Here is a 17,187-nt window from a genome sequence, read left to right as displayed (position 1 = left end):
AGAAATCACAGAATAAACTAAGAAAACCAGCAATCCTAGTAACAGTAGGAATCAGATGATCTGAGATCCGAATCAAAATTTGATATATTTGATAGTTGCAAGGTAGAACCCGATTGAACCGTATGAAATCAGGATTAAATTATTAATAGCAACAAGTAAAAAATTGAAGGTTTGAGAGTTATAGCATGCATATGAACTGTTGCAGGAAATAAACAATGAAGAAGATATAAGAAGGATATGACTTGAGATTCACACCCAAGCCTTGATCAGCATCCCACTGGCCAACCTAGCATCCCACCAAGCAGCAACTGCATCCCACAACCATTAATCTGAGTCCCCACCTAATCTACCTTGTGACAAATATTTGGGGCACCTAGGTATGCCTTCCTAGGTAGACCGTACAGGATTTGAATTTGTTTCTGCTGCTTCTGCTGTTGTCTTTTATAATTATGAGATGAAGATTCGTCACTGATTGTAAATTGTTCTGTGCAGGGATCTGTCTTACAACAAAAACCTGACTGGACCCATTCCACCATCAATTGGGAATTTGAAGAAGTTGACTTACTTGTAAGAACATATTGGGGCTGACAAAGTGGCATCTAATGTCCGATAAGTTCTGTTAGATTCCATGACTGACAAAAGGATTTTCTGCTTATGTTAGGACCCTGATTGGTTGCAGTTTCTCCGGGCAGATCCCTGACACAATAGGCTCTCTACAAGAGCTGACCTTCTTGTAAGTTTTTGGACAATGGAAAGAAGTTTTTTTTTTTAATTTCAATTGAAGGGTTTATAAGCATTTGTTTACATGTGGAATCTCATTCCTTGATCATGAGAAAGTTGATAATACAGCTTGGGACTCTAATCTTGTAATTAGAAGATGAAAAAAAGTTTTTACTGGATCTTTATTAAAGACCGTTCAGAATCTCATTGGTTCTGATGACCTCACTTTCAGCTCTTACAAGGCGAGGTACTAAAAAGTCCACTGCATTTGTACTCGTTTTAAATCTCTTGTATTTACTCTCTTTCCAGTGCTTAGTATCATGTATTTAGCGGGTTCTATTTCTCAGTATATATATATTGTCCAAAAATGTTTTGACCTCTTTAAGAAAATCCTGAAACAAGCAAAAAGTATATTCTTGTCTCCCTCACAGGATTTCTTTTTTTTTTTTTAAATAGAAAACAAAAATTTTATTCCACCACTATTAAACTACTCCAAAATTAAATATGATACAGAAGAAAAAAGAAACCAGCAACCCCTTCACTCAATCCTTTGACAAATTTCTAAACCCTTCCCAAAAAGAAGATAACTACTCGCTTAAAGTCCTCTCTCACCATTAGCCCAATTATGAAGAAAAGAACCCACCTATTGAACTATCTCTATGAGTATGAAATCCCTTGTTTGTCTTAGAAATCGTACTATTTCATTCCAACGAATTGAGCCCTTACAATAACATAAGGTGACATCCTCCATAAAATCCTTCCTTTAAACTGTAAAATTACCCCTCGACCAATAAGCCAAATGCTGTTCAAATCTGTGGGTTTATTCTATACCATCTGAAACAGTCTTTAAATAGTAAAAGCAAAGACCATTTAGAAGCTTACATGTGATGAAAAAGTGCAAATCTAGTTTCTTTAATTTACTGCACACAACATATTTGTTTGCCAATTGGATGCTCCTACTTTTAAAATATCATAAGTAGCATTTGATTTTGAGCGACAATCCAAGCAAAAGCTTCCACACAAGGTGGAATACTTTTGTCCTCAATAAAGATATTCCAGTTGAAGTGCAAAACTTGTCATACAAGGCTCCCAAAATCCCCTTTTATATAGGTCAAAGGAAGTCCAAAAGATAGGCCAAAGATGGGGCCCAACAGCCCTAATTTTCCCTTGCCAGTTGACCAAGCTCTAGAGGAAGTTGACCGCCACAAATGTGGCCATTGAAAACTAGCTGTTTTATGGCCGTTACAAAATCTGGTCGGTCTCCTGTCTACCAGTACTCTGACCGGTCATTGACCGTGGTCAGTTGACAGCTTGACTAGCAGCCTGATGGCTTTCTGACTGCTCTTGGGAAACATCGGCTGACACAATTTTTTGGGTATTTTAAACCCTAGAAATTTGACTTATGTTCCTTGTCATGTTTTGGTCAATATATTAAGTGAAATTACCCATTATAGTGCTAAGTGTTTCCCTTATCCGTTTTCCTAAAAATCCCTAAGTCTAGGTATTTACCATGGTGAGTCTAGGGTCTTAGAAAACTAAGTCCAATGAGTCTTGGGAGTCCTAGTTGGAGAATCACCTTACGACTTAGGATACATAAAGTAAATTACAATATTAGTACATGAAATAGAGAAGAAGAAGAAGAAGAAGAAGGGGAAGAGAACAATGGAAATCAGTTAACACTTGGGAGGGTTCCACTTAGTGTTGGAGCTCCCACATCATTTCATATAGATAGATACTTAAGATACACAAGAGACACAATAGGAAATAACAAAACCAAAAATACCTAAACTACCCCTGAACATATTTGAAACTTCAAACAGTCTCTACTAACACTCCCCCTCAAGCTGGAACATAGATATTAATCATGCCCAGCTTGTTACAAATGTAATCCACTCTAGCACTCGCCAAGGACTTTGTGAACACATCTGCAAGTTGCTCTCCTGTACGAACATAAGTAGAAGAAATGAGCCCTTGTTGCAGCTTCTCACGAACAAAATGACAGTCTACTTCGATGTGTTTCGTTCTCTCATGAAACACAGGGTTCGAAGCAATATGAACAGCAGCTTGATTATCACACCATAGTTGCATAGGTGAGTTGTCTATAAATCCAAGCTCAGTCAACAACTGTTTCACCCACATCAACTCACATGTAACATGTGCCATGGCTCGATACTCTGACTCTGCACTGGATCGAGCCACAATAGTTTGTTTCTTGCTTTTCCATGAAACGAGATTCCCTCCAACAAATGTGCAATAGCTTGTAGTTGACCTTCTGTCAACAGGAGATCCAGCCCAATCAGCATCTGAAAAGCCCTCAATAATTCCATGTCCATGATCAGAGTAAAGTAGACCATGTCCAGGAGCCTTCTTGAGGTACCTCAAGATACGAATAACAACATCCCAATGAGATGTTCGAGGAGCAGACAAGAACTGACTTACAACACTAACAGGGAAGGCAATGTTAGGTCGAGTCACAGTCAAATAATTTAGTTTTCCAACAAGTCTTCGATACTTCTCAGGATTACTAAGAACATCACCAACATTAGCTGTAAGCTTCAAATTAGGATCCATAGGAGTATCTAGAGGTTTAGATCCTAACAACCCTGTCTCTGAAAGAAGATCAATGACATACTTTCGTTGTGAAAGTGTGACCCCTTTCCTTGATTGAGCCACGTCAACACCCAAGAAATATTTCAATCTTCCCAAATCTTTAGTCTGGAACTTCTGTTGCAAGTGCACCTTCAGCTTCTCAATCCCTAGAGAGTCATCTCTTGTAATGACAATATCATCCACATATACAATAAGAAATATTCTCCCTGCATCAAAATGGAGGAAAAATACAGAATGATCACTACTACAACGTGTCAATCCAAACTCCAAAATGACTTCAGTGAACTGACCGAACCAAGCTCGAGGCCACTGTTTCAGTCCATACAAAGATTTCTTGAGCTTGCACACCATACCATACTCCCCCTGAGCAACAAACCCAGGAGGTTGCTCCATATAAACCTCCTCATGGAGATCCCCATGCAAGAAAGCATTCTTAACATCCAACTGAAATAAGGGCCAATGATGAGTAGCTGCAAGAGAGATCAAGATACGGATAGAAGTAAGCTTGGCCACAGGAGAAAAGGTGTCCAAGTAATCAACTCCATACACTTGGGCATAATCCTTGGCCACAAGGCGAGCCTTCAAACGAGCCAAAGAACCATCAGGATTCACCTTCACCACAAAGACCTATCGACAACCAATACCAGATTTACCTGAGGGTAGGGGAACCAGATCCCATATCTGATTGACCTCTAAGGCCAACAATTTCTCAGTCATAGCAGCCCGCCAGATAGGACTAGATAATGCCTCTGCAACAGACTTAGGGATAGGATGTTGCTTAATAGTGGTCATGCAAGTATGAAAAGTAGAGGATAAACCAGAGTAAGATACAAAGTTAGACAAAGGATGTTGAGTACAACTCCGAACACCTTTGCGTTGAGCAATAGGTATGTCAAGGTCAGAGAAAACAGCAGGAGAAGAAGGATCAGGGGAAGAAATATTAGGAGAAGAAGAAGTACCTGGGGAAGGATCCACCGACGAAGAAGAGGATGGTGAAGGAGGAGCAGCAGGGGCCCAAGTCTTCCAATTATGGCGATGGAAAACAATAGGCTGTGGCACCTGTGGAGTTGGCGACAATGGTGGTGGGGATACCTGTGGAACAGAAGACGGAGCAATATACACAAGAAGATCATCATCCAAGTCAGAAGAAACCACCGAGAATCCATATAAGGAGTAGACTCAAGGAAAGAAACATCAGCAGTGACAAAATATTTGTGGAACTCAAAGGAATAACAACGATAGCCCTTTTGAGTTCGAGAATATCCAACAAAGATGCATTTAAGAGCTCTTGGATCCAACTTAGAGATTTCTAGGCAATGATTACGAATGAAACAAACACTGCCAAAGACACGAGGGGGTAAGGCAAATAAAGGAGTAGAAGGAAACAAAAGGGAATGAGGTATCCCACCATGTAAAACAGAGGAAGGCATGCGGTTAATGAGATAACACGCAGTCAAGACAGCATCAGCCCAAAAAGGTTTGGCAACCTTCATTTCAAACAAAAGGGACCGAGTGACCTCCAACAAATGTCTATTCTTTCTCTCAGCCACACAATTCTGTTGTGGGGTGTCGGCACAAAAAGACTGATGGATAATGCCATGTTGAGTCATAAAAGTAGAAAAAGGGGCAGAAAAATATTTCTTAGCATTATCACTACGAAGAATACGTAAAAGAGTACTAAATTGAGTCTTAACTTCATTCACAAAGGCACAAAAGGTAGAGAACAATTCAGAACGATTCTTCATTAAATAAAGCCAAGTAACTCTGGAATAGTCAGCAACAAAAGTAACAAAATAATGAAATCCCAACTTGGAGGCAACCGGACAAGGGCCCCATACATCAGAATGAACTAAAGCAAAAGATTGACTAGACCTTTGATTGACTCTAGGGGGATAGCTCACACTATGAAGCTTCCCAAACTGACAGGACTCACAAGGTAAGCTAGAAAGAGACTGAAAATGAGGATCCAAAATGCGTAGACTCTGCAATGATGGATGGCCCAAACGACAATGGACTTGGTGAGGAGATGCCAGGCTCGAACATGCCATAGATAAAGTATCTTTAAGTAGGTATAGCCCTCCTGACTCACGACCTCTACCAATCGTCTTCTTCGTTGTAAGATCCTGAAAGATGCATGAATCAGGGAAAAAGGTTACAGAACAGTTATAAGTTTTAGTAAACTTAGTAACAGATAGAAGGTTAAAAGGAAACTCAGGTAAATAAAGAATAGAAGATAAGGATAAAGAAGGAGTGGCCTGAACAGTACCTGTACTAGTTACTTTAGCTAAAGAACCGTCAGCTAAGGTAACACTAGAAGAGGATACGCAAAAGGAAGAAAATATACCTGAGACTCTAGTCATGTGATCAGAGGCCCCTGAATCAATGATCCAGGAGCGAGAAGCAGTCGAAAGACATGCAGTTGCATTACCTGTCTCTCCGAAAGTAGCAGTGGAAGGCTGGGAGGACTGAGAGATCTGGAACTGGGAAAAACGAGCATAATCCTCATCAGAAAATGTCACAGTAGTCCTACTCTCAGAAGAGGATGAGGGAGGTATGGTCTCAGTAGTGGCAGCAAAATTGGCAAACTGTTGTTGTGGTGGTTTGCCATGAAGTTTCCAACAAAAGTGTTGGATATGCCCTGTACGTCCACAATGGTGACATGTCCTCACCATACCAGAAGATTCGGATCCTGAAATGGGTGCTTTCCCAAGCAAAGGGGGCATAAGAGCTTTCCCAAAACCACCTCACGCCCACGACCACCACCAGCCCCTGGTCCAGTGGAGAGACCATGGTTAGGTGGGAAAGAAGCTAAGGCCGAACTGTCAATGTGCATAGAATCATGAGTGCTTTCTCGTGGCACTCGGAGAACACGAGAGAAAGCCTCAGAGAATGTGGCTACCTTGTCACCACCAAGTATCTGGGAATGCACAGACTCATATTCCTTTCCAATAGCACCTAAAAATCCCATAACTGTGAGCTGCTCTCGCTGGTTCTGCATCTGCTGCACATCAGAAGTAATAGGAAGCAAAGAGTTCAACTCCTCATACATCCTCTTGTACTTAGCAAAGAACTGGACTATGGGACGGCCCTTTCGATCAGACCAATAGAAATCCTGAGATAACTTGTAAATACGAGCTATGTTGTTCTGTCCAGAATACAAAACATCCAAATATTCCCACAAGTCCTGCACTGTGTCAATGTGAGTGACAAGATCAACAATCTGGCGGTCCATGGAGTTCAAAAGCTGTCCCAAAATATGTGCATCAGCTGTGTCCCACGTAGTATCATCCTTAGGCTTGGTTTTGGTTAGATGATCCTGCTGATCCCTACCAATCAGTACCAGCCTAACAATCTTCTTCCATTGTTGGAAGTTGTTGATCCCCTCTAGCTTTGTTTCAGTAATCCGGCTAGATGAGGATGAAACAACTTCACCAACAGCAGCCTTCAATGATTCACCCATTTCAACAAACACAGGGTGAGCAATAAGATAACAACGACACATTGATAGTAACAAAACCTGAGAAAGCCAATCTCAGCTCCAAACCTTGAATGCTTCAAAGAGAAGGTGATCTCCACTCCAATGAACCACAAGAATCACCAACCACAATCCTCAAACTCAAGTCTCAAACAAAATCGATTTCAGCCACCCAAAAAACCTGAAAAGTCGATCTCAAAACCCTGAAAAGGGTTCCCCAACTTTCAAACTTCAAAGAGAGATTGATCTCCAACCTTCAACATACCAAGAAACAGTCTCCAAACAAGGAAAGGGGAGATCGATCTCCAAAAAGCAGACTGGAATCAGCTCCAATGCAAAAAGTCAATCTCAAGTTGCAAAACCCTGACTGAAAAGTCGATCTCTGCTTTTCCTCCAAAAATCGATCAAACAACATGATCCAAAGTGCTCTATAAGGCCTTGAATGTCTTCTCCATGCCATAAACTAAAAATCACCAACAAAAGAGCCCTAGTTCCCAATCTCCATTTGAGAACTAGTCTCTAAACAGCCAGAAATGCAGCATAGGGTGCTGCTACCATCTCAAGCACAAACCGAAAGGATTCTCAAAACAGAAACTGAGATGGATCAATCACAACTGATTGGAATCCTTGAAGAAGGAAGAGACAAGACACTAGGAAGGTGTAACAGTCCCTAGAGATCTTGCTCTGATACCATGAAATAGAGAAGAAGAAGAAGAAGAAGAAGAAGTAAAAGAAGAAGAAGAGAACAATGGAAATCGGTTAACACTTGGAAGGTTTCCACTTAGTGTTGGAGCTCCCACATCATTTCATATATATAGATACTTAAGATACACAAGAGACACAATAGGAAATAACAAAACCAAAAATACCTAAACTACCCCTGAACATATCTGAAACTTAAAACAGTCTCTACTAACAGTACATATTGTTGATGTGTGTCCAGTTGAGTCTTGACATATCTCCCGTTGGTCTGACTGAAGGAAGCTTGACTCGACAAATTCGGCTCCTCAATTTCAAACCACAAAGTGAACTTATAGTAGGACCCTAATTATACCATTGTTGAAGTTGCCACTACATGCCAAAGATGGACTTACTGAAGTGTTAGAACATTCCATGCGTTGGGGTTGGACTTACACAAGGACTAATGATAGTCCAAGAGCAATGCCATTTGCTGCCAAAGTTGGTTGACCAACCTAGAAAATCTTCTAATGAGTGAAGCTTGACAACCCTTTGACCATTGCAAAGATCAACATCTTGCACACTATGAAGCTTAAGAGTGAGGTTAGGTATACCAATACAACTAATCTTTTTCACATTAGAATACATCATACAAGTGAGAATCACCAAAAACATACATAGACATGTAATGTCTCAACAACTTCTGAGCTCATCTAGACCTCCCTCTCGCTCACAATCTTATATAAATTTAAGAACATATCCTTAAAAAAAACATGCTTGAATAATCATCTCTCGACATCCTCACCCTCTCATCATTTCCACCATACATCCCATTAAATCAATATAAGGATCGGTACTTTCATAATGCCCATCCAAACCCCGGCCCCATAAGACATGGTAACCCTCTTTGGCATAATCTCTCATCATCAACCTTGTATTTCCCTTAACAATCATTTGGAAAATGGAACAAAATGAATAAACATCAGATATTCAAACTGATGGATTATCTCAAAAATTTGAGTCACTCACTCTCTCTCTCTCTAGAAAAAAGAAAAGGTAAAATGTTTCATTACATGAAAATGCAGGCGAAAAGGAATTCTCTAAACAAACACTTGCCTATACACTGCACATCAGAAAGGAGCAACAAAGCAATGGACTAAGATTGCTGCTATCATGAATGGGTCTTTCAAAGCCATTCACAGAAAGGGTTTAAGAATGAACTACATTCTGGCACATATCATTTGTTGTACTCTGCAAGAAATTTAATATTTTAGAAAATTATACTAGAATATAAATATATTCACAACTCATTACACTATTACAAGCAAGCAAGCAACCATTTGGGGAAAAAAGTTAAACAGCATGAATTTAAACTGATGAATATATTTCAGAGATATTACATTCTTACACACATCATTGGTTATTTAATTTGGATAAATAAATCCATGAGATCTTAGGTATATGGTCTTTAACACAGAATTATTTATGCATCCATTCATAGAGTATATTGTTTCCTTGATATCTTATCTTCTAATGTTTTGATTTCCTTCAAACTTCTTCTGTAACATATTGGTATGCATATTGCATAAAAGGCCTACATAGATGCAAGCACTATTAATTCATTAATTTCCAGTGAATTCAACACAAGTATCTTGTAGTATCTAAATAAAATTGAAACTTTTACATTCCTTATAATCTAATTAATAGTAATCCTCCATAATTGATTTGGCCACCTAGCCAGTATGAATTTATGAAATTTTCATTTGATGATTTTTCTATAATCTTCAAAAATTGTTATGTTTCAAGTTTTTCTATTTAATCATCAAGTACAAAGTAAATTTGGATAAAAATTGGAAAGAACATATAAGCATACCAGAAGACTAGGAAACGTTTGAAGACTTGGTAATATTCTATTATCCTGTAATATTTGGTAAGCCAACCAAAAATCGGATACATATGTAGTTTTCATTGCACCAAGGAAAGGCATGGTGTGACCAGCCACCTTGACGCTTAGGTGATGCAATGGTTAGGCCAAGGCACCCAAGGCGAGAGCCGTATGTTATATCCGAGGCCATATTTTTCAGGTGCTTGTCACAAAGATCAAAATGTAGCACATGAGGGGAGGGGTAAAAGTTACTTTATAGAAACATGTAAGGGTAGAAGTGAGAAATGATATAAATTTAAAATATGTTGACAGCAAGATCATCGGGTTAAGGTCTGGGTGCCTTGCCACATCAAGCAACTGGTCCCCTTGGACCTCAAGGGCACCTAGGTGTCACCTGGGCAATGCCCCTACATCTATTGATGCATGTCAGTGGAAACAGATCCGAATAAATTGATATTTTAATAATATTGCCTCTTGTTCAGTCCTCCAGAAATTCCTCACTTTTATTGTCTGCAGAGCCCTAAATTCTAACAGCTTCATTGGAAAAATACCATCTTCCATTGGTAATTTATCTAAGCTTTATTGGTTGGATCTATCTGACAACAAGCTCACGGGGCCTATACCAGTCTCTGATGGGAGTACACCTGGTCTTGATATGCTAGTCCATACCCTACACTTGTATGTCCTTTTCCTTCATTTTTTTTTCTGGGAATTATTTAGCTCTGTTCTGAATTTAGATGTTTTTCAATTATGAATGACTGATGAATTTGTTTCTGATTTACAGTCATTTCGGAAAGAATCAGCTCTCTGGTACCATCCCACCTCAACTTTTCAGTTCAGACATGGTTCTTATACACGTGTAAGTTTCTTTGAAAAGCTAATTATTTAATACAGTTGTTCATCTAATACCTTTATGGTAACCTGAACTGTTCAAATGGGTGGATAATCCAACTCCAAACTGTAATTTAGGAGCAGAAAATTCTGAAAACAGTAATCAGAAAATTAAAATAAAAATCCTCTGCCATACTGCAGGATGTGCGCACATGTGACCTCTGCTGTGCCGCAGGATGTGCACCGTACACCCTGCAGTACGCCAGAGGATCCGGACTCAGAAGATTGTGGTTGCTCAGTTCCAAAATTCTGGGATCGCAGCGTGAACATGCTCCAAAATATACCATCATTCATCATTTAGTTGCAGGAGCTAAGGGGATGGGTGTGTTTGGGTTTAGTCTCCTTCTTGGTTGTAGGACTACTCTCTTTCCAAAACACACAAGCACACACAACACAAAACACACAATACCGACACATTTAGAGCTTTTCTAATTAGTTTCGCAGACATTCCTGCTGAGGTCCCTTCTTTGGTTAAAGTTTATTAGTCAGTTACTCGGTCATTGTAAATGCCTTCTTTCTCAAGGGCATACATATTATTAAACATTGGGAGGCAAGTGAACGGACAGCTTCCAATGCTAGGTCAATCTGAGTTGTTTAAATGGAGAAACCACAGTGTTGGGAAATGGAAACCCACTCTCAAGCAAACCTTAAAGTTGGTTTTGATGATAACAAACATATGATGGCATTTAACACCATTTACCAAGTTCATATGATGTAGCCCTAAGGAATCAAGGACCAAGTCAAGTGACAAGGTTCAAATGAAGAAAATGAAGAACACAAATTGAAGGCACACATGAAGATCAAAAGCACAAGAAGATTGAAGACTGAAGGAATCAAGGACCAAGTCATTTGAAGAAGACAAATGCACCTAGTCTAGGATAGAATACAAATATGCATATTGTAATTTGCATCTCATTTCACATGCATCATAGCCTAGAATGATCCTAGGTGATGTCAAATGACCTACTAGAATGTCCTAAGAATAATGGACATGGACTAGTAAGAAGGTGCCCAAAATCACACAAGTGAAATCAGATCAGAGAACCTATCGGTCGATACTACCGGTCAACCGTGAAAACAGGGAATGTGCATCCGTCACTCACAGAATCTTGACAGTTGATACCAACAGAAATGTCGGTCGACCGGATGTTGTCGGTTGCCATTTTGGTCGAACGAACATCATCCGTCTGAGTCCAACGACTCTCTTGGACTCCAACGGTCATATTCACCTGTTGACCGTCAGACTTAAAGGTGGACTGAAAACAAGAAAAATATAGCCGTTAGACCTGCTCTACCAACTATTTGGGCAACAAAGTGGTGTTATAAAAGCTATCTCTTCACACAATAATATCAACCAACTACCATCCAAATTAGAGCTTTATTGTGAGGGATCAAATCATCCAAAAGTGAAAATGTCCTTGAGTTCAAAAGAATATTTTTCAAGTCATCTTCAACAAGGACTCAAGTATTCAAGTCTTCACACTCTCCAACTACTACATCAAAGGAGTGTTTCAAGGAGCTTTAAAAGTGCATTCATTCTTCATGTCATCATTTTTCACTCACCACAAGGAATTAGGTGACATTTCTTGTTATGTAACAATTTAATTTTCAATTGTAATTGTTCATGCTCTTGAGTTTGTGGAAACTCTAGATTGAGCACTATTGCATTGCCTTAGTCTAGACCGTACTTAGACTATTGCAAGGACTCTCTCATCCTTATGAGATTGCATTATATTAGTTTAGACCGTACTTAGACTATTACAAGGATTCTCTTATCCTTACAAGATTGGATACTCTTATCTTTTAAAGATTGTAGAGGATCCTCTTATCCTTGAAAAAGATTTGTAAAGGTGGTATTTGTCCACCTATTTTATTGAAAGAGAAATACTAGTAGAATTCTCTCAAGGTTGAGAGGAGTGGATGTAGGCTTGTTTAGCCAAACCACTATAAATCCTTGTGTCTCTCTTATTTGCTCAATTGTGTATTTATAAATTGTGAATTACTTCATTACAATTGCACATCATAAATTGTAATGCACTAAGTAATAAAAAAAGAGGCAAAATCCACTAGTGATAACCTATTCAACCCCCTCTAAGTTATTCCACATACAATTGCATAGGAAACATAGACTAAACTCCCTCTGGTCACATTCCTCTCGTCACTTCGGAGAATCAGCTAGCTGATGTATTCACTAAGGGTTTGACCTCTGAGGCATTCCATCCAGTTGTTTTCAAGTTGGGCATGAGGGGTATCTATAAAGATCAGTGAATTAGATGAAGAAAAGAGAGAAAAGGAAGAAGAAGAAACTGAACCGTAAGCTTTTGGAGAGAATAATCAATCGTATTATTCTTCCCTATTTCTGATATATAATAGGGCAACCACAATACAAAGAGAGGACTAAAAAATCCAAAACACCCTCACTTAAACCATTATTGGTATTAGCCTTGACGCTAATACTGAGAACCACATTCTTGACTTCTAACACTCCCCCTCAAGCTGGAGCATAGATGTTAATCATGCCCAGCTTGTTACAAATATAATTAATTCTCACACCTCCCAAAGACTTAGTAAAAAATCAGCAAGTTGCTCTCCAGTATGAACATGTTGTGGAGCAATAAGACCTTCTTGTAGTTTTTCTCGAACAAAATGACAATCAACCTCTATGTGTTTTGTCCTTTCATGGAACACAGAGTTGGAAGCAATATAGATAGAAGCTTGGTCGTCACACCATAACTTTGTAGGAGATTTGTCTACAAACTTCAATTCTGCCAACAACTGCTTCATCCACATCAACTCACAAGTAACTTGGGCCATAGCTCGGTACTTGGACTCTACACTCGATCTGGCTACTACTGGCTGCTTCTTGCTCTTCCAAGACACCAAGTTTCCTCCCACAAAGGCACAATACCCAGTAGTTGACCTCCTATCTACCGGGGATCCGGCCCAATTAGCATCACAAAACCCCTCAACCCGTCCCTGACCATGATCAGTGTAGAGTATATCACGACCTGGAGCTTTCTTGAGATATCTCAAAATTCGAATCACAGCATCCCAATGTGACGTCCTAGGAGAGGATAGAAACTGACTTACTACAATAACCGGAAAGGCAATATCCGGTCGAGTCACAGTGAGATAATTTAATTTTCCAACAAGTCTTCTATATTTTTCTGGATCATCAAGAGCATCACCATTATCAACCATCAATTTCAAATTTGGATCCATTGGAGTATCCAAAGGTTTAGTCCCAAGTATACCTGTTTCGGAAAGCAGGTCAAGAACATATTTCCTCTGGGAGAGAGAAATACCTTTGCTAAACTGAGCTACCTCAACTCCAAGAAAGTACTTCAACTTACCAAGATCCTTGGTCCGAAATTTACACTGCAAATGTACCTTCAACTGCATAATGCCTTCAACATCATCACCAGTGATGACTATATCATCTACATATACCACCAAAAATATCTTGCCAGTCTTGCTATGCCGGTAGAACACCAAATGATCACTGCCACACCGAATCATCCCAAATTCCAAAACAACATCCGAAAATCTCCCAAACCAGGCCCTGGGAGATTGTTTCAAACCGACTTCTTAAGCTTGCACACCAAACCGGACTCCCCCTGAGCAACAAGCCCAGGAGGTTGCTCCATATAGACTTCCTCATGGAGATCACCATGAAGAAAAGCATTCTTCACGTTCAACTGAAAAGAGGCCAATGATAGGATGCGGCAAGAGATATCAAAAGACGAATAGACGCAAGCTTGGCAACAGGGGAAAAAGTATCAAGATAATCAACCCCATAAACCTGTGTACCAAGCGGGCCTTCAAACGTGCCAAGGAGCCATCAGGATTCACCTTAACCACATAAACCCACCAACAACCAACAACCTTCTTGCCAACAGGTAACTGTACCAAGTCCCAAGTGTTGTTGTTAGCCAAAGCATCCAATTCCTCCTCCATAGTTGTCCTCTAGCCAGAGTGGGATAATGCCTCTGAAACAGACTTAGGGGTAGGATAAGACTCAACAGTAGAAAGACAAGAAGAAAAATTAGCCGATAAGCCCGTATAAGAAACAAAATGAGACAAAGGATGTTGAGTACAACTACGAACACCCTTACGAAGAGCAATGGGAGTATCAAGATCAGATGAAGGAATACTTAACTGAGGAACAGGATCCACAGACGAAGTTGAAGTAGGAGGATAAGTAGAGACCGGGGGTGCTGTATCATCTCTAGGGCGTCGACCATAAGTGAGCTTAATAGGAGGACGGGCTGGACGAACAGGAGGAGGCGGAGGCGACGGATTCAGAGCAGCAGCCGGTTGACCATATGAAATAGTACATTGCACCACATATAAAGGAAGATCCTCGTCCAATTCCAAGGAAACAAAAGATTTATCATCATAAGTAGTGGACTCAAAAAAGTTAACATCAGCAGAGAAAGTATTTTTGAAGAACTGGTGAGTAACACCGATAACCTTTTTGAGTTCGTGAATAACCCAAGAAAATACACTTAATAGACCTGGGATCTAATTTGGACAAACCTGGACGATGATCTCGAACACACCCAAAAATCCTGGGCGGTAAAATAAAGAGAGGTTCAGTAGGAAATAAAAGAGAATGAGGAATCCCACCCTGTAGCACTGAAGATGGCATACGATTTATAAGAAAACAGGCAGTCAAAGCAGCATCAGCCCAAAAGATTTTTGGTACTTTCATCTAAAAAAGAATGGAACGAGTTACTTCCAATAAATGTCTATTCTTCCGTTTAGCCACATCATTTTGTTGGGGTGTGTCTGAACAAGAAGACTGGTGCAACATACCACGGTCAGCCATAAAAGAATTTAAAATGGAGCAGAAAAATATTCAAGGGCGTTATCACTGCGTAAAACACGAATAGTTTTTATTAAATTGAGTCTGAATTTCAGTAACAAAGGCACGAAAAATGGTAGACTTAGAACGACTTTTCATTAAAGAAACCCAGGTGACTCTAGAATAGTCATCAACAAAAGTAACAAAATTTTTAAATCCCATCTTAGAGGTGACAGGGCAAGGCCCCCATACATCAGAATGCCCTAAAGAAAAAGGGTACGCAGACTGTTTATTGACTCTAGGGGAATAAATCACACGGTGGAGCTTTCCAAACTGACAGGACTCACACTCTAAACTAGAAAGGGAACTAAAACGAGGATCCAACTTCTGTAGACTCTGCAAAGACGGGTAACCCAGCCGACAATGAACTTGGTGTTGAGACAAAACACTGGAATAAGCAACTGAAGGAGAGTCTTCAAGATGATACACCTCCCTCGCTCACGTCCCCTACCAAGCATCTTCTTCGTCATAAGATCCTGAAAAACACAAGAATCAGGATAAAAGGTTACTGAATAGTTGTAGGCTTTAGTAATTTTACTAACAGAAAGCAGGTTATAAGGGAAGTCAAGTAAATGGAGAACAGAAGACAAAGATAATGACTTAGTTGGATTGACAGTACCCATGCCAGTGACTTTAGCAAGGGAACCATCAGCCAATGTAACGTTAGATTCTGAAGACTGAAAGGAAGAAAAATTACTTGACACACCAAACATATGATCAGAGGCACCTGAATCAATGATCCATGGATGAGAAGTGGAGAAACACGCAGTGGCTTTACCTGTCTGGGCAAAAGTAGCTGTGGAGGAAGATGTAGAGGGCTGAGAAATCTGAAACTGTGTGAACCGAGCATAATCTTCATCAGACAATCTTACCACCTTACCCTCAGAAGGTGTAGCAGGAGACTCAGTACTAGCTGCTGAATTAGCATATTGCTGTTGCTGTGGCTTCCCATGAAGTTTCCAACAAAAGCGTTGGATGTGTCTTGGACGACCACAGTGATTACAAGTCTTCACAGAACCAGAATTTTTACCATCATTACCACTACCACTGCCTCTTCCACCTCCACGGCCAGCTGTACCACCACCACGGCCCCCATTACGTCCACCATAACCTCTCCCTTGACTAGAAGCAACAAGGGTAGAGTTCTCACTAGGAGCAGCTGCTGGTTCATGGGAACTATCACGAGAAACACTAACACGGGAAAAAATGTCTGCAAGAGAGACAACCCGTTCACCTACAAGTATAGTAGAGCGTACTGACTACTGAGTCATACTCCTGACCCAGTCCTCCCAAAAATCCCATAACCACGAGCTATTCCCGCTGGTCTTGCATCTGTTTCACATCAGAACTGATGGGCAGCAATGCATTCAACTCTTCAAACATCCGTTTATACTCAGCAAAATATTGGGTCAATGGACGACCCTTCCTATCAGCATTATAGAACTCCTGGGACAGTTCATAAATGCGGGATAAATTATTCTGTCCAGAATATAGAACATGTAAGTATTCCCACAACTCCTTCACAGTATCGATGTGAGTCACTAAGTCAACAATCTGTGAATCCATACTATTCAGCATTTGTCCCAGAATACGAGCATCAACAATTTCCCATGCTTCATCATCCTCGGGTTTGGCCTTTGTAAGGTGTTGCTGTTGGCCACGACCCGTCAAAACAATGCAAAGAATTTTCTTCCACTGCTGAAAGTTACTTACCCCTTCCAATCTCTTCTCTGTAATAGACTTGGAAGAGCCTGAGACAACTTCAGCAACAACCTCTTTTGAATCTCCACTTGTTTCACCCATCTTGATCAAGCAAAAATAGCTTCAAAAATCAAACTTCAAAATAATCGAACTTCAACAGAAATATTGGACAGCAATAGTCCCTCCAAAACAAAACAAATACTGATTTCTTATAGAAATCAGGTCTTCAACAAGCCACAAAAATCGAGTCACAACAGATATCGATCCAGGGAAAAATTTCAAAAAAGAATCTGCCAACACCGAAACCTGAAACTGAATGCTCCTCTTAATCGAACTTCAAACAATAACCCTGAACCGATA

General features: G+C 40.0%; 1 protein-coding gene across 1 annotated transcript in view; it reads left to right on the top strand.

Annotated features, from left to right (window-relative positions):
• Window positions 1-17,187, top strand: part of LOC122652624 (leucine-rich repeat receptor protein kinase HPCA1-like) — a 58,527-nt gene that overhangs the window by 13,700 nt on the left and 27,640 nt on the right. Inside the window, exons 4-7 of the mRNA XM_043846416.1 lie at window positions 493-567; window positions 662-733; window positions 9,885-10,046; window positions 10,153-10,227. Coding sequence (XP_043702351.1) covers window positions 493-567; window positions 662-733; window positions 9,885-10,046; window positions 10,153-10,227 — 384 coding nt within the window. The remainder of the gene's footprint in view (window positions 1-492; window positions 568-661; window positions 734-9,884; window positions 10,047-10,152; window positions 10,228-17,187) is intronic.

The sequence above is a fragment of the Telopea speciosissima genome, chromosome 2 (assembly GCF_018873765.1).
Source record: "Telopea speciosissima isolate NSW1024214 ecotype Mountain lineage chromosome 2, Tspe_v1, whole genome shotgun sequence".
Taxonomy (NCBI): Eukaryota; Viridiplantae; Streptophyta; class Magnoliopsida; order Proteales; family Proteaceae; genus Telopea; species Telopea speciosissima.
The sequence above is the reverse complement of the archived record's forward strand: the minus strand, read 5'-3'. Positions and strand labels throughout refer to the sequence as shown.